The sequence below is a fragment of the Temnothorax americanus genome, unplaced genomic scaffold, assembly GCF_048541705.1.
Source record: "Temnothorax americanus isolate GAGA-0224 unplaced genomic scaffold, ASM4854170v1 Scaffold279, whole genome shotgun sequence".
Lineage (NCBI taxonomy): Eukaryota > Metazoa > Arthropoda > Insecta > Hymenoptera > Formicidae > Temnothorax > Temnothorax americanus.
This window is the reverse complement of record NW_027509420.1, coordinates 1-25,753: the sequence shown is the minus strand read 5'-3', so window position 1 is coordinate 25,753 and position 25,753 is coordinate 1. Positions and strand designations below refer to the sequence as shown.

At 34.6% G+C, this 25,753-nt stretch overlaps 2 protein-coding genes and 1 long non-coding RNA gene across 5 annotated transcripts; 2 read left to right on the top strand and 1 right to left on the bottom strand.

The window, feature by feature from the left end:
* Positions 1-375: 375 nt before the first annotated feature.
* Positions 376-13,138, bottom strand: Ercc1 (DNA excision repair protein Ercc1). Of its 3 annotated transcripts, none has more exons than XR_013257541.1 (7): positions 12,787-13,138; positions 11,655-11,773; positions 11,287-11,481; positions 9,103-9,288; positions 4,900-5,127; positions 1,229-4,565; positions 376-921 (listed from the first exon to the last, which is right to left on the bottom strand). XR_013257541.1 is itself a non-coding variant. In XM_077409926.1 (6 exons), exons 1-5 carry the CDS (start codon positions 12,863-12,865, stop codon positions 4,921-4,923), a joined length of 786 nt encoding a protein of 261 aa, XP_077266052.1. In that variant the 5' UTR covers positions 12,866-13,138; the 3' UTR covers positions 376-4,565; positions 4,900-4,920. The 3 variants fall into 3 exon arrangements, 1 of the variants encoding a protein (XP_077266052.1); XR_013257542.1 differs by having other exon boundaries at positions 376-793; XM_077409926.1 differs by having other exon boundaries at positions 376-4,565.
* Positions 13,139-13,257: 119 nt separating this feature from the next.
* LOC143899568 (uncharacterized) lies at positions 13,258-14,053 on the top strand. Its single transcript, XR_013257543.1, has 3 exons — positions 13,258-13,491; positions 13,588-13,711; positions 13,825-14,053. It is a non-coding gene; the product is annotated as an uncharacterized LOC143899568 (long non-coding RNA).
* Positions 14,054-24,246: 10,193 nt separating this feature from the next.
* LOC143899569 (uncharacterized) lies at positions 24,247-25,740 on the top strand. The gene has a single exon (XM_077409927.1). The coding sequence runs from the start codon at positions 24,247-24,249 to the stop codon at positions 24,976-24,978; it is 732 nt and encodes a 243-aa protein (XP_077266053.1). The 3' UTR covers positions 24,979-25,740.
* Positions 25,741-25,753: the final 13 nt, after the last annotated feature.

Sequence of the window (25,753 nt, the reverse complement as noted above, 5' to 3'; positions counted from 1 at the left end):
TTCCTCCTCATTCTCGTCCCTTTTCCTTTTACCTGAGCTTTGCTCCATTCTGTGCATCCTCCTTTTCAGTTCTTCTATTTCCTTCTTATGCTTCTTCGTCATTCTTGCTGCTCGCTCCTCCGCTATCGTCTCTATCACTTCCCTGTCGATTGTTAATGTTCCTCTACATTCCACTTTTCCGTCCATCTTCCTTTCCTTTCCTCTTTCGGTATCTGTAAACAAGACTAATTATTTCCTCTATTTAACATACATGCTTTCCTATCTTCGTCTTCTCCTTCTGTCCCCCTCCATCTCTTTCTTTCTCCTTAACTGCTAAACTCTACCTTTAAAGCATCCGCAAACAATTATTTCGGCCAACACCGCTTTTTCTTTCCATTCTCATTCGTTCCGCTGCTCGCTTTTACTACCGCCACGTGCACTCACCTTCTAGCCACTACTTACTGTTCACCTCGCTCTATCGATTCCTTACTTCGATCCTTTGATCACTCCGTTTGCCCGCGGCTACACGATGCGACGCGCGCGTTGTGCATCTGCCTTACTTCCTTCTCGCCTTTTGTGCCATCTCCTTGCCTGTGCCATCTCCTCCAGTCAGCCCTAACCTCTTTCTTCAGGCTCTTTTTCTCCGACTGTTTTCTCTTGACCTGCTCCGCCTTTTTTCTCGCTTCCATTTCCTCTATCTCCTCTTTGCCTTCCTCACGCCCTCCGCTACTCCTCCATCATCCTCCTCCCTATTACACTCTTCCAGATACTCTTAACTTCCCTTACTTTGATCCACCTGTTCCCCCGCCGAGGGCTACGGGGGAACTCCAATAAATTCAGTAATTATATATAAAAAATTATTTCTTGAGTCAAACATTTTTTTATAGGGTACACCGGGGCTATGTGTCCACACTTTACGCTTTTTTCAAGTTTACTAAAAAACTAATGAAGATATTTGGCTAAAATTTTAATGGTATAACCTTTCAACCTTGCTATATATATATATATATATATATATATATATATATAATAAAAAAAAATAGAATCGTTGATCTTTTAACATTTTAAAGAGGCGAATTTTTCTAAGTGGACAAGTTAAGCGTAGATAGATAGCCCCATATGCGGGGCTATCTGTCCACATATACGAGGGGCTATCTATCCACATAATAAAAAAACACATTATTTATATTAATTTTTATACTTATTTATAATATTATTTATTATTAATATATAATAATGAAAAACCTACCTAGTCGTTGGAGTCAGAGAAGTATAATAGTAGGCACTTTTTGTAGATTTTTTGACAAGTTTCCTGCGTAGAGCTGACTTTTCTTTATATACGATGGCATCAAACTAATTTTGAGTCCGTTGCAAAATCAATGTGATGAGTTTCTTTTGTCCCCTCAATTCTTTAATCTTTTTTTTATTTGGGGCCTTTACTTTATCCTCAGCAGCGTTTGAAATAGAAAATACTTAATAATCTAAAACAATTCTTAAATCGCGGGATCAAGTAGTTGCTCGTAGGTTACTTTTTTACAGTAGCGAGTGAGAGCCCGAACATTTATTCCAAAGTCTACGCTGTTTTTACGAAAAGATTCTCGCTCAATTTTTATTCTTTTAATCGCTCTAAATATAATTTTATTAAATATGTCTACCTTATCCGTCTTAAGGAAAGTCTTTCTTTTGTAGTTGCGCACCATTATCTATTTATAAAAGAACAATTTGTCACACACACACACACACACACACACACACACACACACACACACACACACACACACACACACACACACACACACACACACACACACACACACACACACACACACACACACACACACACACACACACACACATTGAAGTATGGACACATTGCCCCATAAAAAATAGGACAGATAGTAGGCCAGTCATATTAGACATCGAACCTTCCAATTACTCTTTTCAGGTTGCAACCACCATGAATCGCTTTGATTTAAGGTGCTGTAAGTGGGATTGATTTTGCTTCGCAATGCGCATGCGCATTAAAAAGTTATTAACAATATTATCGACAAAAAACGCGATTTTTTTTATTTTTTCTCAAATATCTCGAAAACTAAGCAAGATAGGGTAACTAACTATACGTACCTTTTTTGTAGAGCGTAAAATTATCTACAATAATGATCTGAACAACATTTATCGTCAAGTCAGTCGTTTAGCTTGCACGCGCCGTCAAAGTCCGAGACTCGGATCTCGAAAACCCTCGATTTCATCGTTTTTTTAATATTGCGTCGGTGATTTTTTTCAGTCATTTAAAATAGAATTAAAAAATCCCAAAAAATCACACATCATCTGAGAACTACAAAAAATACTTTTCAGGGTGTAACCGATTTTTTAGACCCTTTTTCTTTAGTTTGTAGCTATGTAAGCAAAAAATTTTGATTTTTTGGACTACTCTTAGTTTTTCGCTGTTTTCAGACCTTAGAATTTATTTGAGACGAATTTTATCGTATGCATCTTGTTGTGGACGAAATTTGCAACAAAAAAGGACCCTTGTATTTTCTTCGTACGACGAACGCTGATTTTTTTATTGACGTGCAAAGTTATCTAATATTGCGCATAGGTCGGATAACGCTTGTTTTACACTAAAATAATTATTTTTATAAAATTTACGTAATTTTTTGCATTATTATTGAATCATATTGCAAAGCCGTTTTCAACACATTCTCTCATGTTTACTTATTTATTAACAAATTGTTTATTTAAAAATTATTATAAACAATTAAAAAAACATGTTATAATCGTTGTACTCGTTGTCTCGTATCAACTCAAAAAATGTTTTAAAAAAATTTATTCATATTATTTATAACATTTATTCAAACATACAAACAGTGCATCTTTTGACTATTTTCCACACCACCTCTGAGGTAAAGTCAATGGTGCGTTTTTTTTCTGTGGTTTCCCCAGTAGGCCTAATCCACAAGCATTGAAAATATGTTCTTTTGATGTGATAATCATTTGGATATTCCTTGGATACTAAAACTATCCAACACGCAGATGTGAGATGATGATCTTGAGGCAAATGTTAATATTCATCAACATCTGCGTGTTGGATAATTTTAGTATCCAAGGAATGTCAAAATAATTATCACATAGAAAGGACATATATTCAATGCTTGTGGATTAGGCCTACTGGGAAAACCACAAAAAACGCACCATTGGCTCAGAGATGGTGCGAAAAATAGTCAAAAGATGCACTGTATGTTTGAATAAAAATGTTATAAATAACATGAATAAATTTTTTAAAAACATTTTTTGAGTTGAAATAAGACGACGAGTACAACGAATATAATATGTTTTTCTAATTGTTTATAATAATTTTTAAATAAACAATTTATTGATAAATAAGTAAACATGAGAGAATGTGTTGAAAACAGCTTTGCAATATGGTTTAATAATAATGCGAAAAATTACGTAAACTTTAATAAAAAATAATTATTTTAGTGTAAAACAAGCGTTATCTGATGACCTGTACGCAATATTGGATAACTTTGCGCGTCAATAAAAAAATCAGCGTTCGTCGTACGAAAAAAATACAAGGGTCCTTTTTTGTTGCAAATTTCGTCCACAACAAGATGCATACGATAAAATTCGTCTCAAATAAATTCTAAGGTCTGAAAACAGCGAAAAACTAAGAGTAGTCCAAAAAATCAAAATTTTTTGCTTACATAGCTACAAACTAAAGAAAAAGGGTCTAAAAAATTGGTTACACCCTGAAAAGTATTTTTTGTAGTTCTCAGATGATGTGTGATTTTTTGGGATTTTTTAATTCTATTTTAAATGACTGAAAAAAATCACCGACGCAATATTAAAAAAACGATGAAATCGAGGGTTTTCGAGATCCGAGTCTCGGACTTTGACGGCGCGTGCAAGCTAAACGACTGACTTGACAATAAATGTTGTTCAGATCATTATTATAGATAATTTTACGCTCTACAAAAAAGGTACGTATAGTTAGTTACCTTATCTTGCTTAGTTTTCGAGATATTTAAGAAAAAATAAAAAAAATCGCGTTTTTTGTTGATAATATTGTTAATAACTTTTTAATGCGCATGCGCATTGCGAAGCAAAATTACTCCCACTTACAGCACCTTAAATCAAAGCGATTCATGGTGGTTGCAACCTGAAAAAAGTAATTGGAAGGTTACCCCCCTAAATTAGTCTAATATGACTGGCCTATAGCCCCGACCACGTTTTTCAGTCTTTAACATGTTGCCAATTTCAGATAATGCGGAACTAAGATTTGGCGCTTCTCACACCTGATAATTATATATTAATTAATATTATGAATTGCTTACTTTAATTTGAGGTAAACTACCTACTGTCGCACAGCAAATTTTTCGACCGTCAAAAAAATGTGAATAATTGTTTTCGCTTTTCTTTTAACGTATATAGCGTCTGCGAGAGGCATCGCAAAAAAACAAACAACATTTATCTTACGTAGGACATTTTTCAACTACTTGTTACAATGATAGAGACATGTCTCTTAAAACTTGAGATAGCAGTACTGCGGACACATAGCCCCCGTAGACAGATAGCCCCGGTCTCTCCTATTTAAGAATAAGATTTTTCAAATTAAAATTGTTTATAAATCATTGTTTTATTATATTATATAATCTCTCATGACTTATTTATGTCTCATTTATAACATCTTTTTTATAACTTTAATTATCTAAATATTTGTGCGTGCGTGCGTGTGTGTGTGTGTGTGTGTGTGTGTGTGTGTGTGTGTGTGTGTGTGTGTGTGTGTGTGTGTGTGTGTGTGTGTGTGTGTGTGTGTGTGTGTGTGCGTGCGTGCGTGCGTGCGTGCGCGCGCGCGGGCGTGTATTTTGACTTTAATGATTATTTCAGCACAATTGTAATATACTCAATACACATAGATACCGACAAATTTTATTTCTCTACTTATTTTGTAGAGAGATTTGGAGTGCGTAGAAAAGATCCATGCAAAATCCTATGAAGCTTTTGAGCTTTGTGCAAACCAAATCCAGGACACAAAGCCAGAGTATTAGGGTGTGCTCTTACAATGTCAGCTAATGTATCAAAAGTTGTTAAAAGAGTTGTTGCATCGGTTTTGTTGATAGATTTCACTGTTGTTAGAGCGTTAATTAACTGTAATAAATATTTATTGTATAAATATTAATAAAAAAATATTTATTATATAAATATTTATTTCTTTGTTATTAAAATATCTATATCTTATATTTTATACAGAATGCCCCATTTTAATCTTTCTATGCAATTATTTCTTAAATTATTCGTTGTTAAAAAAAAAAAGTTTTAAACAAAACTTACTCTGTTTCGAAGAGGACATCTTATTATGGACGCAAGTCTTGTCCAAGTGGAGATGCTTCCAAGATTCCAAGGTAACTTTTGTTTTTTTAAATAAAAATATATATTTTTGTTTAGCTGGATCTATATACCATTCCGAGACGAATTCATTGACCTGTGATATATTGGTCTTTCAAGGTTATTTGAAATCATTTACCATCGTTAAAAAAAAAATTTTCTTTCAAATAAACTTTAAAACCTTCTGGAAGAAGTTCTATTTGCTACCAGAGTATGGACTATGTGGTTCCAGCATGATGGCACTCCTACTCATAATGATCGTAAAGTTCGACAAATGCTAAACAACGTATTTCTTATTGTTGGATAGAAAAAGGAAGAAAAGGAAATTTATTTGAAAGAAAATCGTTTTTTTTAATACAATGATAAATAACTGAATAACCTTGAAAGACCAACATATCATAAGTCAATAAATTTGTCTCGAAATGGGCTATATACTCCTAGCTAAACAAAAATATATAGTTACATTTAAAAAAACAAGGTTACCTTAAAATTACGTAAAAGATTAAAATGGAACAGCCTTTATATACACAGTGCGGAAAAACTAGTAGTATAACCCAGATAGCAAAGCGTGTCTGAGCAAAATCGCGCAAACCTGTGATTGCTTATAATGCTGACAACTTGCTGTACATTTGCTTCAATTGATTTCGAATAATTTAATATTTGAAGCAACACGCAGGTAACATTGGATATATGTATTGCCAGTAATTTGTCGGCAAGAGAGCAGCATCAAATTTACTTCGCGTTACTAACAATATGACAGGATTATGTGATCCTATGAATTATTACAGCAACGTGACAACAACAGCTCGAATTTTGAATCAGACGATTTTAGATCGCAGCATAAATTGCCAACAGGTTGTAGGCAAGTTGCTATACAAAATATCGTGAAGGCATCAACTTGCCAATAAATGCGGACTCAGTTGCCACATTTCTGATAGCAACACATATTATGTTGTCGGCAACATGCCAGCAACAATGCAGACACGTTACTATCTGGGAAACTTCTAAGGATGGTGGAGAGAACTGAAACAATTGTGTTTTGCTTATAATGTGATAGTTATAGAAATGCTTCCTTTTTGCTTAGGTACTGGGTAAAGGACGCTTGGTACAAAACGCTTTATTTGACTCTATTTTCAGATAAGAAAGCATTTATGACATTGTGTATACAATTACGTGTGACAATTCCAAAGAAGTGAGCAGAAATTTCTGTTCGGTATCCTGTGTACTGTATTACAAGCTTATCTTTATAAAAGAAAAGAACTTCGTTCATTTTCATAAAGGTTTTGGGTTATCCAGGCCTAGAGATGAGACATATTTCAAACTGTAGGGCATCATGAGAGGATTGAAAATTTATTGGTACTAATGGCCAAAATACCCTCAATGTTAGGACTTCATCAATGTTGGTATTATGGTGTATTCATTTTATTATCTATGCTCATGATGTTTCCACGCTTACAATTAATTGATTTTTTTTAATAGTTAAAATATAAAAGTATGATTTCCAGAATCCTTGTTTTTTTTTTATCTTTTCGTAAAGGATATCTTTTTGAGTTCAAGGCACCTCTTCGTGGTGACGGCGGCAACAAACAAATGTTGAATATTTTTTGGTATATTGCTGTGCCCATATGATGTTGATTATATTATTATCTAGAATATGCTAAATATCTTTCTGATGATATATAGATACCTTCTAAGCATAGTAATGACTACTTTTCATTTTGGACAGCTTTGATAATGAGCCATTTAACGAACAAAATAACATAATTAAGAGGTCAGAACTGCTTCCAGCAGGAGTTTGAGAATCTAAAGCTATTCTTTAATACCACCATTATTATCTACAAAATTATGTGTGATTGATGACTAGGCGAAGTTCTTTCTGTTCATTTCTTTGGAATTACCACACGTAATTGTACACACGGCGTTATAAATGCCTTTCTATCCGAAAATAGCTATGTCCGAGTCAAATAAAATGTTTTGGCACAACCGTTTTGTAGACCAATCATCATCCTTTTTACCCAATGCCTAAGCAAACAGGAAGTATTTCCAACTACTACTTTATAAGCAAAATATATATGTTTGTGTTACAGTCCCCTCTATTATTCCTTTTGTACCGCTAGTTTTCCCATATATATACTAGGTACGAGAATTTTATTTCGTGCGCCAATTATCTTTGCCAATTATCTCAGAAAATGTTAGTTTATTGGAAAAATGTATCAGATAAAAGTGAAGGGGTTTAGAGAGGGCCAATAAACGATTTTATTAGATTTTGAGTCTGGAGTGAGTCCGTGTTGGGTTCATTAGAGCCCAAATCAAATTTTTTACATTAAAACCCCTATTTCTTATCGTATCGTTTTTTTCTACTAATTAATTTGAACAACTTTGAAAAACTTGGTAACCTTTTCAATATTTAGCTTACGATATCTTGACAATGGTTTGTCAGAGGGAAAAGTGGTGCAAGACTTTTTAACTTGATTTGGTCTGAAGAATATGTTGTTACAATAGTACCCTAATTTTTTTAAATATTTGATAATGAGCCATTTAACGAACAAAATAACATAATTAAGAGGTCAGAACTGCTTCCAGCAGGAGTTTGAGAATCTAAAGCTATTCTTTAATACCACCATTATTATCTACAAAATTATGTGTGATTGATGACTAGGCGAAGTTCTTTCTGTTCATTTCTTTGGAATTACCACACGTAATTGTACACACGGCGTTATAAATGCCTTTCTATCCGAAAATAGCTATGTCCGAGTCAAATAAAATGTTTTGGCACAACCGTTTTGTAGACCAATCATCATCCTTTTTACCCAATGCCTAAGCAAACAGGAAGTATTTCCAACTACTACTTTATAAGCAAAATATATATGTTTGTGTTACAGTCCCCTCTATTATTCCTTTTGTACCGCTAGTTTTCCCATATATATACTAGGTACGAGAATTTTATTTCGTGCGCCAATTATCTTTGCCAATTATCTCAGAAAATGTTAGTTTATTGGAAAAATGTATCAGATAAAAGTGAAGGGGTTTAGAGAGGGCCAATAAACGATTTTATTAGATTTTGAGTCTGGAGTGAGTCCGTGTTGGGTTCATTAGAGCCCAAATCAAATTTTTTACATTAAAACCCCTATTTCTTATCGTATCGTTTTTTTCTACTAATTAATTTGAACAACTTTGAAAAACTTGGTAACCTTTTCAATATTTAGCTTACGATATCTTGACAATGGTTTGTCAGAGGGAAAAGTGGTGCAAGACTTTTTAACTTGATTTGGTCTGAAGAATATGTTGTTACAATAGTACCCTAATTTTTTTAAATATTTGTATATATATAAAAGCTCCAAAGATATGTACTATTTTTCTTCCGACAAACAATTATCGAGATATCGGAAGCTAAATATTGAAAGTTACCAAGTTTTCCTTGAAAAAATATCTCAAAAAGTATTAAGCAAATAAAAAAATGTTCCAGAAATTGTTCAAATTAATTAGTAGAAAAAAATAACACAATAAAAAGTAGGAGTCTTTATTTAAAAAATTTGACCTGGGCCCTACTAGGTTCAACAGAGGCTCCAGATCCAAACTCTAATAAGATTGTTTATTGCTTTCTTCAAATCTTTCAACTTTTATCTGATATATTTCTGGGATAATTGGCGGAGATAATTAGCACATAAAATAAAAATTACCCTGTGTGTGTGTGTATATATACACATATAATTTCTTTTTTAAAAATATATAAATTACTTTTTGATGAGGTGCTGTATCGCTACGTTCCATGATATCATCAGGAGGTTTGCTTTCATATATTTTATAAATTTCAATAATTTTGCCTGCATCCTCCGCATTCCATGCCAACATTAGTGTCATGTCTGCCAAAATAGAAATCCTTGTTAAATGTTTCAAAACATGATGAGGGTCGGCGACATCAACCTAATAAAATAAGAAATTATAATATAGATATAAAAAAAAGTATGCAAAAATTAGAAACTTGCACATTGCTTCCTCATCATTACAGATCGCTATCATTGCTTCTATTTTATTTTGCTCACAAAGCTCTTCTATGAGGTAGCTTGTATTTTATTTGATGCATAATTATTAGTATTTATTAGTTTGGCTTTTTCATAGAGGAAGCTTTATGAGCAAAATAAAATAGAAGCAATGGTAGCGATCTGTAATAATGAGGAAGCAATGTGCAAGTTTCTAATTTACACACTTTTTTCAATTTCAAATTTAACCTTTTTATGAATTAAAAAAGGGTCAGCTTAGTAGCACAAGTGGGGTTTTACAATTGACGTAATGTCAAATCGATGTTGACTTTGGGAGTTCAGGCTACATGGTCCATATATGGACTTCGCATATAGACCTTTGATCGCGTATAAAGCTGGATCTAATCAACCAAATCTTAAAGAATTATATATAAAATAGGGGTAGAAAAGACTGAAGAATATAATATCATTATAAATAGTCTGATATCTCAAAATTGGCGGAAGTTAGAGCAACCACGAACATTTCTAAAAAAATTTAAAATTTTATAAAGAAAGAACCTTTTTACCGATTATCGCCAAATTCAATATCAACCTTTTTTTTAATGATACTCTATATAAAATTACATATATAATTTATACATGTAACTTTTTAAGCAAAAATCGGTAACTCTTTCACCGATCCTCATCAAATTCAATACTTTCCTTAAATGATATTCTATCCATCAAATAACCTAAACATTTTTTAAGCAGAAATCGGTAACCCTTTCACCGATCCTCGCAAAATTCAAAACAACCTTCCTTTAATGATACTCTGTATAAAATTACATGTATATCTTATACACTTTTTAAGCAGAAATCGGTAATCCCTTCATTGATCCTCGCCAAATTCAATAACAATCTTCCTTTAATGATACTCTATCCTTCAAATAACTTAGGGTAGACCGAGGCGAATCGGATCAATATAAGTTTTAAGATAGTTTTCGTTAGTGTTTTGTTTCAAACAAGCTGTTTTATCGTGCTAATTAGTAATCCGATTCGCCTCGGTCTACCCTATAATTTTTTAGGCAGAAATCGTTAACTCTTTTATCAATCTTCGCCAAATTCAACACCAACCTACCTTTAATGATACTCTATCCATAAAAAAAAATTAAGATTGATGTCTCAAAATTTGCGGAAATTAGAGTAATCATGTAGATTTTTTTAGATAGAAATTGGTAACCCCTTTATTATTAGCAATTTTTATTAATACTATTATATTCTTCAGTTTTTTCTACCACTATTTCATATATAATTCTTTAAGATTTGGTTAATCAGTTCTTGAATTATAGAAATTTTGATAAATTTGGCACACACACATACGGACATTTTTTAAAATTACGATTTTCCAACGTTTTAGAACATTCTGAACACATTGGCATCAAAAATTAAAAAAACAATTTTTTTTAATGAAAACAAAGCTTCCTCTAGGAGAAAGCAAAAGATCATAAAACTACTAATTTATGCCAAGTTGGAAAAATTATAATATCAATAATATAACTATATCAAATTATATTTAGTATACATATAAAGAATTATATTAATCCTCCGTACGCCTGGTCGGCTCTGAAAGACCCACTAGTACTTTTGAAGACATAACTTTGTAACCAGGAACGCTGGCGGCCTGAGTGTTTTAGAAGCTTCTGTTTACATGTTGTGCTCATATCATTTTATAAGTTCATGACAATATAAAACAAATAATACTTTCAATAAAAAACTTAATATTATTATTATACCAGGGTATACTTATTTTCTAACTTTTGGGTCTGTCAGACCCACCAGGCGCACGAAAAGTTATTAGTCTATTATATATTTTAATTTATATATTATAAAAATATTAAAAATATATCTAATTGTTTGTATATATAAGTATAATGCAATAAATATGTAAATTGTTGTTACATACTTGTACCAAGAGTACACGCAAGTTGTAAGCATTGCCCAACAATTTAAGTCTTTCGTGAATATAATCAGGATTCAATTGGTGATAACGGATTGATAAGAAAAGAGCACATGTAGTTTTTCCCATTACATAATCTGGCACAATGTCAGAATACTCCCATGGTACATTTGTTATATACTTCAGCAATGGATTGCCTTTCTGGAGACATTAATCCATTATAAATTTTTGAAATGTTAATTAAGTTTTATTAAGTGCTTTAAATTTTAAACTTACTGTAAACAAGATATTATTAAGTTTAGTTAACGCAATTTGCAAAATATTTACTTTTAAATTTATACTTTAACATTTTATAAAACATAAGAAAATATTACCTGCTTTGGACTGACAAAGACAATATTGGATTTGTTTAAAACTGTTGCCAAAGAAGTTTCAGGCTTAGAAACTGAAAAATCCTTGTAAAACTCAGATTTCTTCAAGTTACTAAAAACAGCTGAAAAAAGTTAAGTTATAAGATATATAGATAAATTATACAATTAATGATAAAATGTATAATAATAAAATTATATAGATAACATTTTAAATAACTACAATCATAAAAAAGAGATTTTGCAAAATATATCTGCTATAAATTTTGATAGAATTTTAGCAGAAAAATCTGTCAACAGAATATAATGGCAGATTAATTACAGAAACTAAATAGAATTTGCCATTTGATAACCACTTATATAAAACATTCCATTATAAAATTATAGAGACTGCTATTATAGTTTCTTTTTGGTAATCTGCTATCAGATTATATTGACAGACTATTGACATGAGCTTAATACAGATGCAACTGATTAAGTGACGTGATTAACTGAATAACCGGTAATTATAAAGGAGAGGGGCTTCCTTGCCAATTTGGCTAAAACTTTGGCTAAAACTCACAATTTTGTATATTTTGGTACGTACTAAAACATGAATCTGTGGCTACGATCAACGTGATGCTACAAATGCTTCGAAGCATTCCTCTTCTCTTTTTTTCTAATGAAGAAAGAAAGAGAAGAAAAACGCTCCAAAGCATTTGTAGCATCACGTTGACCGTAGCCTATAAGTTAAAATTGTCGCTTTCACTTAGGAAAAAAGTTATTAAGTACTAAAGTTGACAGTTGCGTGGTTAGAATGTTTGTCATTTATTATACTTCGTATTTGTAGACTTTTCAATATGCCAATTATTTTCTACTTTAAAGAAAGCATAATAACTCTATTTCTTTTGTCTTTTTTAACCATTTAATTCAATATATTATGACATATTCAGTATGACAAAACTGCATATTTTCCAAAGAAAATAATAATTTATGTTTTTTGTTAAAGCAGAGAATAGATGAACCAACTATTCTAACCAAAATACACAAAATTGTGAAGGTTTAGCCAAATTGATGAGGAAGCCCTCTCTTTCATAATTACCGAATTATATATATATATATATATATATATATATATATATATATATATATAACTTACTCTGGAAAGATGTATTTTTAGCTTGTTTTGATGGAGATACATTATCCAAATCTTCTATACTTTCTCTTGTGTTATTCATAAATTCTATCTTTCATTACATAAATATTTCAATATATGCTTAGTTCAATCTATACCTATCTCAGATTTTAATAAAAGTAAACTCAACTGATCTCCTTTCATGCGAAAACAAAACTTAAATAAGAAAAAAAAAATAATTTTGTAAACAAAATAATTTTAGGCTATTTTCCTATTAGAAGTCTACATTTATTTAAGTTATATAATAAAAGTAATTCAATGCTCTATATAGGTTATAACATATCTGAACCACAGCTTCTTTACAATCATAGACTTAGGAAGAGATAGATGAAGGCTGCATTCGCCGGTATTGCAGTTTGCAGTAGCGATATATCCAGTAATAAAACAAGGTGTGTTCTTAGGGTGCATCCCGATGGAGAAGAAATAGCGGAACGGAACAGTAACGGAAAAGAGATATGGTGGGGGGTTAACCAATCAGAGTAGTTCCGTTTCAATTCCGTTCCGTTATTTAGTGAGTGGGTTCCCCATGGCACGGAGCTGTTACGGAACGGAAAAGAAACGGAAAAATTTCTAACCTATTCTGTCGAAAGTTCGCAAATAAGTGCAGTGGATCGATCGGTTTGCAACATTTTTATTTTTGCAAATAAAGAGCAATATATGTCGTCATTGGTAGGTATTACATGTAAAAATAAAATATATATGTTAAAATCCTATGTTATTAATATGTTAATGCTAATTAATGTGATATATTTTATTAATTTCCAGAAATTCAAATGTGGATATTGTCGCTGGATTGTTTGGTTCGATGAAGACGGAAAACTTTCACATCCTTGCTTAGCAAATCATGCGAATTTAATAATGGATAAAGATCGAAATCTCTTTATAAATGGTACGTATATTTGTGTACAAGAGAGGCAATATATATATTCAATATAACTAATGGTTAGAGAATATGTAAATGATATATAAATTTGTTGTAAAACTAAATCTGTTATTATTTAGATTCTTTAGAAACACACGTCGAGAGTGAGAATAACAGCAATAACGCCGGAGAGACTGGAGACAGTGACGTAGGATTGTCATTGATGATGGGAATAAGATCATCATCTACGTTGAGGTTGTCACTTGTTGATGTGGAAGGAATTAATGCTGTTGCTCTTTGAACAGGACGCTTTGAACATATCCACATTTGAATTTCTGGAAATTAATGAAATATATCACATTCGGTTAATTAGCATAGGATTTTAACATATATATTTTATTTTCACATGTAATACCTACCGATGACGACATATTGCTCTTTAATGGCAAAAATAAAAATGTTGCAAACCGATCGATCCACTGCACTTATTTGCGAACTTTCGACAGAATAGGTTAGAAATTTTTCCGTTTTTTTTCCGTTCCGTAACAGCTCCGTGCCATGGGGAACCTACTCACTAAATAACGGAACGGAATTGAAACGGAACTACTCTGATTGGTTAACCCCCCACCATATCTCTTTTCCGTTACTGTTCCGTTCCGCTATTTCTTCTCCATCGGGATGCACCCTTACGCAGCTATTTTTTTCAGCCAATGAACAGAGGTCCCAACTCTGCGCCATTTTCTCGCGCCAATTTTGAATACGACTAAGTTTATACATATATAAAGCAGACGTAAAAATAGAAAATAGACGTTCGCTAAATACTTGTAATATTATTATTTTGAATATTATTATAGCTATTATATAATAACGTTTATTAAATTTTTGTAATTGTATAATATTATTCTTATTTTAGATGTTATAAGTAAACATTGAAAACACTATACGTTTACATTTTACTACAATAAATGGTTATAAAAATGTAATAAATAATAAATAAGTATTAAGTCCTGTTCGGAATAATTCTGTCCAACTACATATAAACCCGTGCTGATTGGGATATTAGTAATACTGAATGATGGAATGGTAAATAAGGAATCAATTAATTATGTTTTATGTAATCTTTTTATTTATAATTTTTGACATTTTTTTGTTGAATTTTCTCCGGTTGTTTTCAGCCATGATAGATTTACTAATGTTTCGTAAATGAATATACGTTCGCGTTCGTATGAGGCATAATAATGGTTTTTCCGGTATTATTATTGTATTCTTAATTTTTGCTATAACTATCATAGCTAAATTTCTAAAAATCCACAACCCTTTTTTAAAAAATAAACCATGATACTTTTGAAATTCGGCATTCATGACCCTAGCGACAGTCATTAGATCATCTGTATAAGTTTGCCTTTAGATATCTGGTAAATCCAATCGAGTTTTGGATCGATTAAAAGCTCACTCGATGTTCTCAATGTGGGAAACTTAGAGGGCCTCTAGATCGAGGGGCGCAATAGTTGATCTAAGTGCTGATTGGCTCGCGTGAATTGCATGCTTTATTCTCTTCATAAGCACATACTTGCATAACGTCAGCCCATAAAAAGATGACAGTATGACAGGCATAACCGCAAGTTTACAAGAAAAATATATTTTTTGCTATATAAATTGAAAACAATACGACGAAAAAGATTGAGGAAAAAAGAAGAGGTAAATTTTTGTTTGTATTAGATTTTGTCTAACATGATTTGAACTTGTTTAATATCTATTTATGTATTTTTGAAAATACTTTTAAATAATATGATTATTTTATATTAATAGGGACATAGAAAGTCTGAACAAAAAATCAAGAATACCACGAACAAATTAAATGGTCAAGCAGTAAATTATAAATCATCCCCATCTAGGTAATTCTTCAGTTTAGCTACAGCAGCACAAAATACGATGAATTTAGGCTCATTCGACGCGTTTTTGCACGAAACATATCTTATTTTTTTCAGCAAGCGACACAAATCGATACAAACATATTCTGTCTTCGTTATTCATTAAAGTTTAAAAACTTTTTAAAAAGTATATATTTATCCTATATATCTCTATTCTCTAATCTTACATTCCGTAATCTAAATTTATTCTCTAATTTTAACATTTCCGTAACCTATTTCTATTCTCCTTGCCTATTAGTAATTATACTATTCCTGATCATGGCATTGTGTTGTGCATTAAACTGCTCAAATAGATCAGACAGTTAATGTTATGAAAAGGTTTCCTTCTAACACTGAAACTCAAAAATTATGGATTTCGAACATCAATAGATCAAACTACAAATTTTCTATTAATTCCTATCTCTGTCAGGTAAACTATCTCCTTTGCTTTTATTAAATAAATAAATATTTTAAATAAATATAAGTAAATAAATAAATAATAAAACAACAACTAATATAATATATAAAAAACTAATATATAAAAAAATGTAAATATAAATATAAATGTTATAATTAATAAATCAATGAATATAAAATATTAATATAATAATAATAATAATATTAATAATAATAATAATTATTATTATTAATATTATTACTCTTATTATTTATCTTTATTTTTATTATTATTAATTAATTATTAATACTAATTTTTTTATGCAAAGCGAGATCCAACCCATATTGCCCGGTGCTTCGGATGCATGTATTTATATTTATATTAGATTGATTAAAGATTCCATCACATAGAATTCAAAAAAATCAAATACAAATCTGGGTCATGTTCCAAAACTCACTCTGGTAACTAAAATCTATAGTTTACGTCACGTACACTATAGCATTTTAGTTAACTAGAGTGAGTTTTGGAACATGACCCTGTGCTTTTAATCAAAGAGTTTATAGTTATGTACAATGTGTATGTGTGCAATATGTTCAAGTGTATTTTGTGCTAAGTGTTAATATAATTTTCTTATTTTATGTGTACAATGTGTATATGTGCAATATGTTCAAGTGTATTTTGTGCTAACAAGTGTTATATAATTTTTAAGTGTTATATAATATAATATAATTTTTTTATATTATGTGTATAATGTGTGTGTATGTGCAATAAAGTTATGTGTGCGTGATAATGTCATTTGTGCAATGTGTATATGCGTGCATTAATATCATATGTGTTCTTTCGCAAAATAAGAGATCGCAAACGAAGCAGTTGGCAATCGGTAATATTAAAGTCCCTCTAATAGAGGATTCACACTGCGTCCGATGTGGTCCGATGTTTGACGTACGACGATCCGACATCCAATAACAGAATTTATTATTAGAGACAAAAATTTCTTATTGGATGTCGGATCGTCGTACATCGAACATCGAATGCAGTGTGAATAATAAGACTCCATAATAAGAGTTTGGCCAAGAGATACCCACTTTTGATTGGTCCGCACTTTCCGCTCATATGATTGGCTGTGTACACCGTGCATCTTAGCCAACTGCGCATGCGTGATAGTACAAAGTTTCCCTCTCTCCTTCTGTAATATTGCTGTCTCTCTCGCAGAATTTGGCTAAGATTATCTCTTATTAGAGGGACTCTAGATAATATAGGTAAAACAAGCCCTCTCGAATGTTTCCCTTTCACAGGTGCATTTTACATCAGACGAATGGGTGAATAACGACAGGACAAAACTTAAGAAAAATGCTGTTCCAACAGTGTTTTGCCGTTGCCCTACCCTCGATAAGGAGAACAGTGTCCCCGGCCACCAATAGACTGCAACGAAAAAGAGGCCGTCCATCAAAAGAATCCAATGTGGACCACACTGAATTTTGTCCAATGAAAAAAGTATTTGTAGAGCATGATTATTATAGCAGATCTAATGCATTTGATCAAGTAGCAAATTTACCTCCAGACTCAAACTTTGAATCATCATTAGCAAAAACTGGTATTGAAGCAAAAGATGAACAATTATTTTCACCTCCAAACACAAACACTGAATCGTCATTAGCAGTTTGTCTTGAAGCAAGAGATGAACAATTATTTTCACCTTCAAATACAAACACTGAATCGTTATCAGCAGTTTGTTTTGAAGCAAGAGATGAACAATTATTTTCACCTCCAAACACAAACACTGAATCGTCATTAGCAGTTTGTCTTGAAGCAAGAGATAAACAATTATTTTCACCTCCAAACACAAACACTGAATCGTTATCAGCAGTTTGTCTTGAAGCAAGAGATGAACAATTATTTTCACCTCCAAACACAAACACTGAATCGTCATTAGCAGTTTGTCTTGAAGCAAGAGATGATCAAATATCCAGCATAGAAACTATTCCTATATCTGATTCTTTGGTAGAATTGCCGTCTTACAATCATCTTGATCTCGAAGACCCTTGCAATTTAGACAAGTTTAACAAAATTATAGAAGAAAATTCTGAGCTTAGACATGCCTTGAACTGTATTAAACGTGACAGAGACAATTTGAAAAATAAGCTACATAGAACGCAGAAAAGGTACGAAAATCTATGCTTCCATACTTCAAAAAGATTTGAAAATAATCAATTAGACGCTCTCAGTAAAAGTGGTCATCTGAGAGGTGTGAAATGGAGCGATAAAATAGTCCTAAAGGCTCTGAGAATCCATTTTGCATCAAGCACAGTTGGCTATGAATTAATTTCTAACACTCTCTCTCTCAGATGCCTTTTCCATGCATTAGAGTATTGCAAACAGAATGCAGCATCTAAAATTTTCTCCTGGCATATTACAAGAAATTTTTCAAGTATTGCCTGCAAAAATTAATAACATGGCATCCCTTCATAAACATTGCATGTTATCATTTGACGAGATGTCTATAAAAGAGGCTCTTGAATTTGACACATCGACTAATACATATATAGGATACTGCACTGTTCCAGCAGCAAAACCCAGAATGAAAAAAGAATACAAAGCTCAATTTAATAATGATCCTATATTAATTGGGAAAGAACGCGAAAAAATCTCCAAGACCGCTTTTAGCAGCAAAGCTACAAAAGCAATGACATTTATCTTAAGAGGTGTCGCTAAGAGGTGGAAACAGACAGTTCGTTTGTTATAAGTTGACAGGAAATAGTTTTTGTGCTGAAACAGTAAAAAAAATACTGATTGGAATTATTAAAAAGTGCCATGATGTTGGTTTAATGGTACAAGCAATTGTGTCTGACATGGGAAATCGCAGCGTCTGGACAGCTTTTGGTATTAATGTAGGTCCGCATTCTAATAAAATTTGGGTACCTCATCTAATAGATCCAAATATGAAACTTTACATTATGCCAGATCCCGTACACATCTATAAAAATATTGCAGAAATGCTGCGAAGCAATAAAGAAATTTTTATTGCTCAACAATTCGTTACTGAATTCCAGCTTCCTTCTAACTGGGTTAAATTGGATCATTTAAAAACGCTTTGCAAATTTCAAGAAAATATGCGATGGAAGTTAGCACCTGGTCTTTCAGAAGATTATTTATTAATGAATCATTTTGGAAAAATGAAGGTCGGAAATGCTTCCAGAATCTTTAATCCACGTGTTGCTGCAGCACATAATTTCTTGTCATACCTACCAAATGGTGAGTCTGAGATGAGGACAACGGCATGGTTCATTAAGATAGTATACACGTGGTTTAAAAATATGACAGCTTGCATTCCAATTCAAGGACTTAGGAGAAAAAATCCTGAGGCATTTGCAGCTACAGTTCGTAATTTAAATTTAACTATGGATGTATTCCAAACAATGAAAGTTGGTCATGAGTAGAAACCCTGTCAAACAGGAGTCAAAGCTGCTACACTCTGTATTTTAGACCTAAGCACTTTTTACTTGGACGAAGTTGGTTTGGACTTTTTCTTGCCTGGCCGTTTCACAAGTGATATTTGTGAGAACTTGTTTTCAGCCATTCGTTACAAGCGCCCCAATCCATCCGCACTACAGTTCAAGCAACGTTTGAAAACTTGCAGTATTAGTCAATTCGTGAAGCACAATTCTAAGTCCTCCTATGATCTTGATGATCGATCTGAATTGCTGAATTTATTAGATGCAGAAAACATGAAAATATCCGAAGATATTCGGTCACTTAATTCTCCATCTCTTGATGAAGAGGAAGAAATCATTCTTGCATGTCTCTCAGCTCAAGTTTTTTATAGTCTTGAGAACATTCCAGAAAATGATAAATATGTATTTTATAGAGTTTGTGGATATATTGTAAATAAGCTGCAAGAAGAGAAGCCATCATTCAGAGACTACAATGCATGTCTTCAGGCTTGTAGACACAACTCCTTTGAACCACATAGATATGGGAAATTTAATCGTATGACCAATTTTAAAGATGGTGCTCTTTTTGAGGTATCCAATGATGTATTCAAGTTACTTTTGAGCGTTGAGGAAAAAATTATGGCTATTGAGACCTCTTTGCATACCTTAAAGTGACTTGCTAAAATTTTTAGAAGATAAAGTATGTACTGTAACAATTTCTCCCACTTCTCCTTTAAATCTTTAATGTCACAACATTTCTCAAGAAATCATTCATCGGTACATTAAAATGAGAGTTAAGTTGATGAGTGAAAAGCCAACTGAATGTCATGCCTCCAAAGCTGCGTCATCACAGCTTTCCAGTATGAGCATGGGATCCAGATATTTAGCCAGTAAGTTCCATCCTTCCCAAAAAAAAAGTAAATAGTTGCTTTAAGAAAGTTCAACAGCCATAATTGTTTCCTCTAATCAACTGTGATCTTTGATCTATTGATATTTATAATCCTTTCTTTAGAAAAATAGTTGTCACATTATAAAAAAATAATTGCTACATTATTAAAAAAATTAAAATGTTAAAAAGACTTAAAAAAATTTTTTTTAAATACAATGTTTACATATTGTTTTCAATATAAAAATATATAATATATAATATATATATATAATTAATATAATTAATAAATTTAATTTAAGGAAAAATAAATAAAATTTACATACATAAATATTGTATATAAATATTGAAATAAATATAATATTGTGTGTAAAATAATAAGTAATTATGTGTCAATAAGTAATTAAACATAAATATATAATCTATATATATTTATATATAAATATATAATATATAGTATATATAATTATAATATATTTAATAAATTTGCTATAATTTAAGTTAAGCAATAATTAAGGTAAGTGCAAATATATAGTATGTATAAGTAAATAAATATATGTATAAATAAATAAATAAATATTATTATTATATATATATATTATATATATTTTATTTTCATTAAAATAAATTATATTATAAATATATTATAAAAAATAAGATAATATAATTTTAATATAATTATATTGATCGCAATGTTGCATGCTTTATTCTTTTGTGCAGCAATTTCAAGTCAATCAGTTTGCGCCCCTCGTATCTAGAGGCCCTCTAGAACCTAAATACTGACCGTCTAAGATTATGTAGGACACCCTCATTCATATCAAATGCTGCGACCCACTTTCTGAGGGTTGAGAGTGCCGGGAGCGGCAAGTTTTTCTTCTCTCTCAAATACCGGTAACTTTTCGGACTGACACTACGAAGAGAAATAGCTTCTGTGCTACAGCAAAGCACGTAACAATATCGTTAATGTGTACTGGCACGTAATATGCACGTAACTTTGCAGTAGATAAAACAATAACAGATCTACCCCGCGAGCTCTGAGGGGGGGTGAGGGGCGGGGGGAAGGCGCCGGGGGGGACGACTCGTAGGCGAGGAGGAGCGGGGGGGACGAATCGTTGGCGAGGGGTCAGCCGGGGGGGGGGGGCAACTTGATGGCGAGGAGTCAGCCGGGGGGGGACGACTTGGTGGCGAGGGGTCTGCCGGAGGGGGGGGGCACAACGTGGGGGCGAGGGGTCAGCCGGGGGGGGCAACTTGGTGGCGAGGGGTCAGCCGGGGGGGGGCAACTTGGTGGCGAGGGGTCAGCCGGGGGGGGGCGACTTGGTGGCGAGGGGTCAGCCGGGGGGGGGACGACTTGGTGGCGAGGGGTCTGCCGGAGGGGGGGGACAACTTGGTGGCGAGGGGTCAGCCGGGGGGGGGCAACTTGGTGGCGAGGGGTCAGCCGGAGCGGGGGGGACAACTTGGTGGCGAGGGGTCAGCCGGGGGGGGGGACAACTTGGTGGCGAGGGGTCAGCCGGGGCGGGGCGGGGGGGGACGACTTGGTGGCGAGGGGGAGCGGGGAGGGGGACGACAACTTGTTGGTGAGGGGGAGCGGGGGGGGAAGGACGACTCGTTGGTGAGGGGGAGCGAGGGGGGGGGGTCGGCAAGCGTGTCGGGACATGTTTATTAAATATTAATAAACATATCGTATTGACAAGGGGTACCGCCGAGGGGGGGGGGTAGGTGTCCACTTCTACGCCGAGGGTGGTCCCCCGGGGTGGGGGATCATCACTTTATCGGCGCGGGGGTATTACAACGGCGCCGTTCGGCTGCTGGAATTTTATCGGCGAATATAAACAAAAACAGCGAGTTAGACATTTGACTCCACAATGATCTCACCCTTCTAGAACATGCGAGCCGCCATTCGGTTACGGTGTCTCACTACAAAAGCGAGCGTCGATGGCCCTACGACGGTTTGAAGATAAAATAGCCGAGGTAAACAATGATAAAATTTGTCACCGATGACGATTTAACCGTTGCGGAGTCCTTTTCATGTTTTTTTCTAGGAAGAGCCGCTGCCGATTACGATTTAACCGTCGCGGTGGTATTCGGTTATGGCGCGGCATATTACAAAATGCGAGCGCCGATATCCGGCTGCTGGAATGTATAAACAAAATATGTCTAACGATAATTATACGAACGCATAGCATCCGTTGTCGCCAGGATGATTATGGATCCACATCTTGTGGATCAGTCTTCGGCTAGTTTTCGCGACGCGAACGTTCATATTCGAGGGTGAAGTTTTTTTGTGTCAAGTATTCAATACAGAAGAATATTTTTCACGATAAAGGAGATGACAATAATTCCGATATGGATCGCGAGTTAACGGACGACAGTGACTACTTCAGTGACGACGACGACAATCATGAAGAAGTCATCGATAGAATAGTGCTAAATTTACGTGAAAGACATTGCGTAATATATTTTTATTATTCAACGGGTGGTGCACTTGCACTATGTGCTCCGTGTATGGTTGCACTATGGGACCTTGATTTCGGCATGTACGCTCGCCTAAAACACTTCGTTGAGAGACGCGGAACGACGCATGGCCGGTATTGTTCAAGATGTCGTGAATCATTGTTTATGATATTTCCGCGTAATATGTGCCCGATTTGCACACGATAAGAAAAAAAACATTATCGCGGCTCTTAAAAGTTGATACTTGGGGCTAAAGTTCTTGTGGCGAGTAAACGGTATAAAAAAACATTTTTTTTCAAAAAACAGTGAACAATAATTTCGAGGCAACAATGGATGTAGATTCATCCGACGAGGATCGTCCGTTGTCGCCGGACAGCACCTATAACAGCGATGAAGACAATAACCGTAGAGAAGTTATGAAAAAAATAGTGTCGCGTCCCGAATTTTTAGCGTTGGATGGACGTACAAAGTGTTGCGCAATTTATTTTTATTTTGAATACGGCTCAGATAACTTGTGTTATTCGTGTATGATCGCTTCACCAGACACTGGTGAGCACATACGTGAACGTCGAGAGCATGTAACCGAGCCGTACGACGTAATGACCATTCAATTTTGCACAGATTGTCGTAATACTCCATTGTTTCAAATATATCCATGCAACATGTGCCCGATTTGCATGAAGTAATAAAAAAAACATTATTGCGAGTGGGACATTATACAAAACGTGCACAACATGGTGTGGATAATTGAAGAGGAATCTGTGGAGCCTCCAAAATCTGACGATGATATACAAATGGAATGTATTACAACAGATATCATCGATGGTTTGCGTGAAGAAGATCAAGGAGTGAAATTGACGGATGTGCAACGAATATCGCCGGTGCAGTTTCTTCGCGATCGCGAACTCGGTATACGCGGAACCGGTCAACGCTTCGCTAGACAAAGAGTCGTTATCAATACCGATTCTCCTTATAATTGGGATTCTAACGTTAGACGAAAAGTGTATCGACGGCTGCGGGACGAGTGCGTTAGCGAGGAAGAATCACGTGCAGCTCGCCGTGCTGACGTTGTGCCGTATCAAATTAGACCTATTGTTGACTATCGCTATTGGGCGTCTAAATTTTGTGAACAGCTCTATGATTGTGAAGCAACATACATTAAGATTCATACAGGTATTGGGAAATACGTCGAATTGGTGGTGATGAACAATTCGATACGTATGTATATGTACCCTGCCCGTATCAATAATCCTAATCATCTATTGATGTTTCAAAAAACCTTTGAACGTGACTTTGATGATGTTGATAATTGGGAGCATAATCATGGATTTAATGTCCCCTACTTCAGTTCTGATTCTTTTATGTTTGCGCACTTTCGCATTCAAAGTGGCAAACGATATTGTCCAGCGTGCGATCGAATCACGTGCAAGTGCTCCATCGAAGAATGTGATGTTATTTAAAAAAGACAATATTAAAAAACAAAAAACATGGAACATCTCGATCAAACGGAACGCGACCTGGTGGAAGGATCCAACCAAATCGCTAGCTTGGGCGAATATCTCGCATGGGAACAGCGATGCGAGAAGTTTATTGAGCAGCTCGAAGAAGACTGTCGTTCCAAACGTCCGCGGCTCTCAGACGGCTCTCAGACTGTCGGAAACAGATCATCTTTAGTGGCAAGAATCGCGCGACTCGATGGTGCGAAGACTCGATTACAGAGACGGTTCGTACATATCGGTGGCGAGCACGCGGCGGGCAGTAGTAGCGGTAACGAAAACGCGGAAAGACTCGTTTGGCGAGAGATCGATGCCGCGTTCGAATGGCGTGTATTGACCGGTGCGGTGATAAATATCAATTACATCGAACCGCGAAAATTTCTCGAAGACGCCGAAGTCATCGTGCTCGATCGTGTGCGGAACGTCATGCAAAGACACGCAAGTGTAAAGATAAACACCGTGTTCAACGGCGAGTTTGTGACGGGTGACAAACGTGCGAACAAAAGTGTCAGCACGGGAAACCGTGAACTCTTTCGTGCGTCCGATCTGCGCGAGTGGTACGAGCTACACGTTATCGAGCCTACTTTATCGCGTCTCGAAGAGTTTCAGGAACGCGATAGCGGATGGGCGTTGTCGCGTATACTCAATTTGACAGTGAACGTGAACAAGTACAATTCTTTGCGCGTGGGATGTTACATCAATTTACCGCAAAAAATTAAATAAAAAAAAGCGGTGATAAACGTGCAATCGATGGACAATGCGTGCTTCGCGTGGTCAGTGGTGGCTGCTTTACATCCAGCCGAAAGAAATTCAGAACGGGAATCCTCGTACCCTGATTACACAACAGTATTAAATTTACAAGGCATTGAGTTTCCAATGACTTTGAAACAGATTAAAAATTTTGAAAATCACAACAATATATCCATCAATGTGTATGCCATCGAAGGAGAGAAAACACCGAACGTTCTCCCGATACGGCTCACCGACCGGAAGAAAGAAAAGCACGTAAATCTGCTGTACGTGCAGGACCCGCGAGACGACAACGTGGGACATTTCGCGTGGATAAAAAATCTATCCCGCCTCGTGAGCTCGCAATTGAGCAGGTACAATGGCCGAAAATACATTTGCGATCGGTGAGTACTTATACTCCTTTTAATAAAATTATAAAATATTTTATTTTTTTATTTAATAATTTTTAAAATTGTGTTTTTTCTTTTTTTGCAGATGTTTACATTATTTTCATTCGAGCGAGAAATTCGAAGCCCACGGAGTAGACTGCCGAGAGATAAACAACTGTGCCATCCGACTACCGAGCGAGGACGACAAGTGGCTGAGATTCAAGAATCACAGCAGGAAGGAACGACTTCCGTTCGTCGTGTACGCCGACCTGGAATGTACCCTCGAGAAAACGGATGCGGATCCGACAACGTCCACATACACGTCTCAACATCATCGGGTATTTAGCATAGGATATTACGTGCGGTGCTCGTACGACGAC

Excerpts from the sequence above, each read along its gene's own strand:
- Ercc1 (XM_077409926.1), bottom strand. The coding sequence starts at position 12,865 with ATGAATAACACAAGAGAAAGTATAGAAGATTTGGATAATGTATCTCCA. Across the intron at positions 11,774-12,786 it reads TAAAAATACATCTTTCCAGA|CTGTTTTTAGTAACTTGAAG; the intron begins GTAAGTTATATA and ends AACTTTTTTCAG. Across the intron at positions 11,482-11,654 it reads TCTTTGTCAGTCCAAAGCAG|AAAGGCAATCCATTGCTGAA; the intron begins GTAATATTTTCT and ends TAATGTCTCCAG.
- LOC143899569 (XM_077409927.1), top strand. The coding sequence starts at position 24,247 with ATGGAACATCTCGATCAAACGGAACGCGACCTGGTGGAAGGATCCAAC.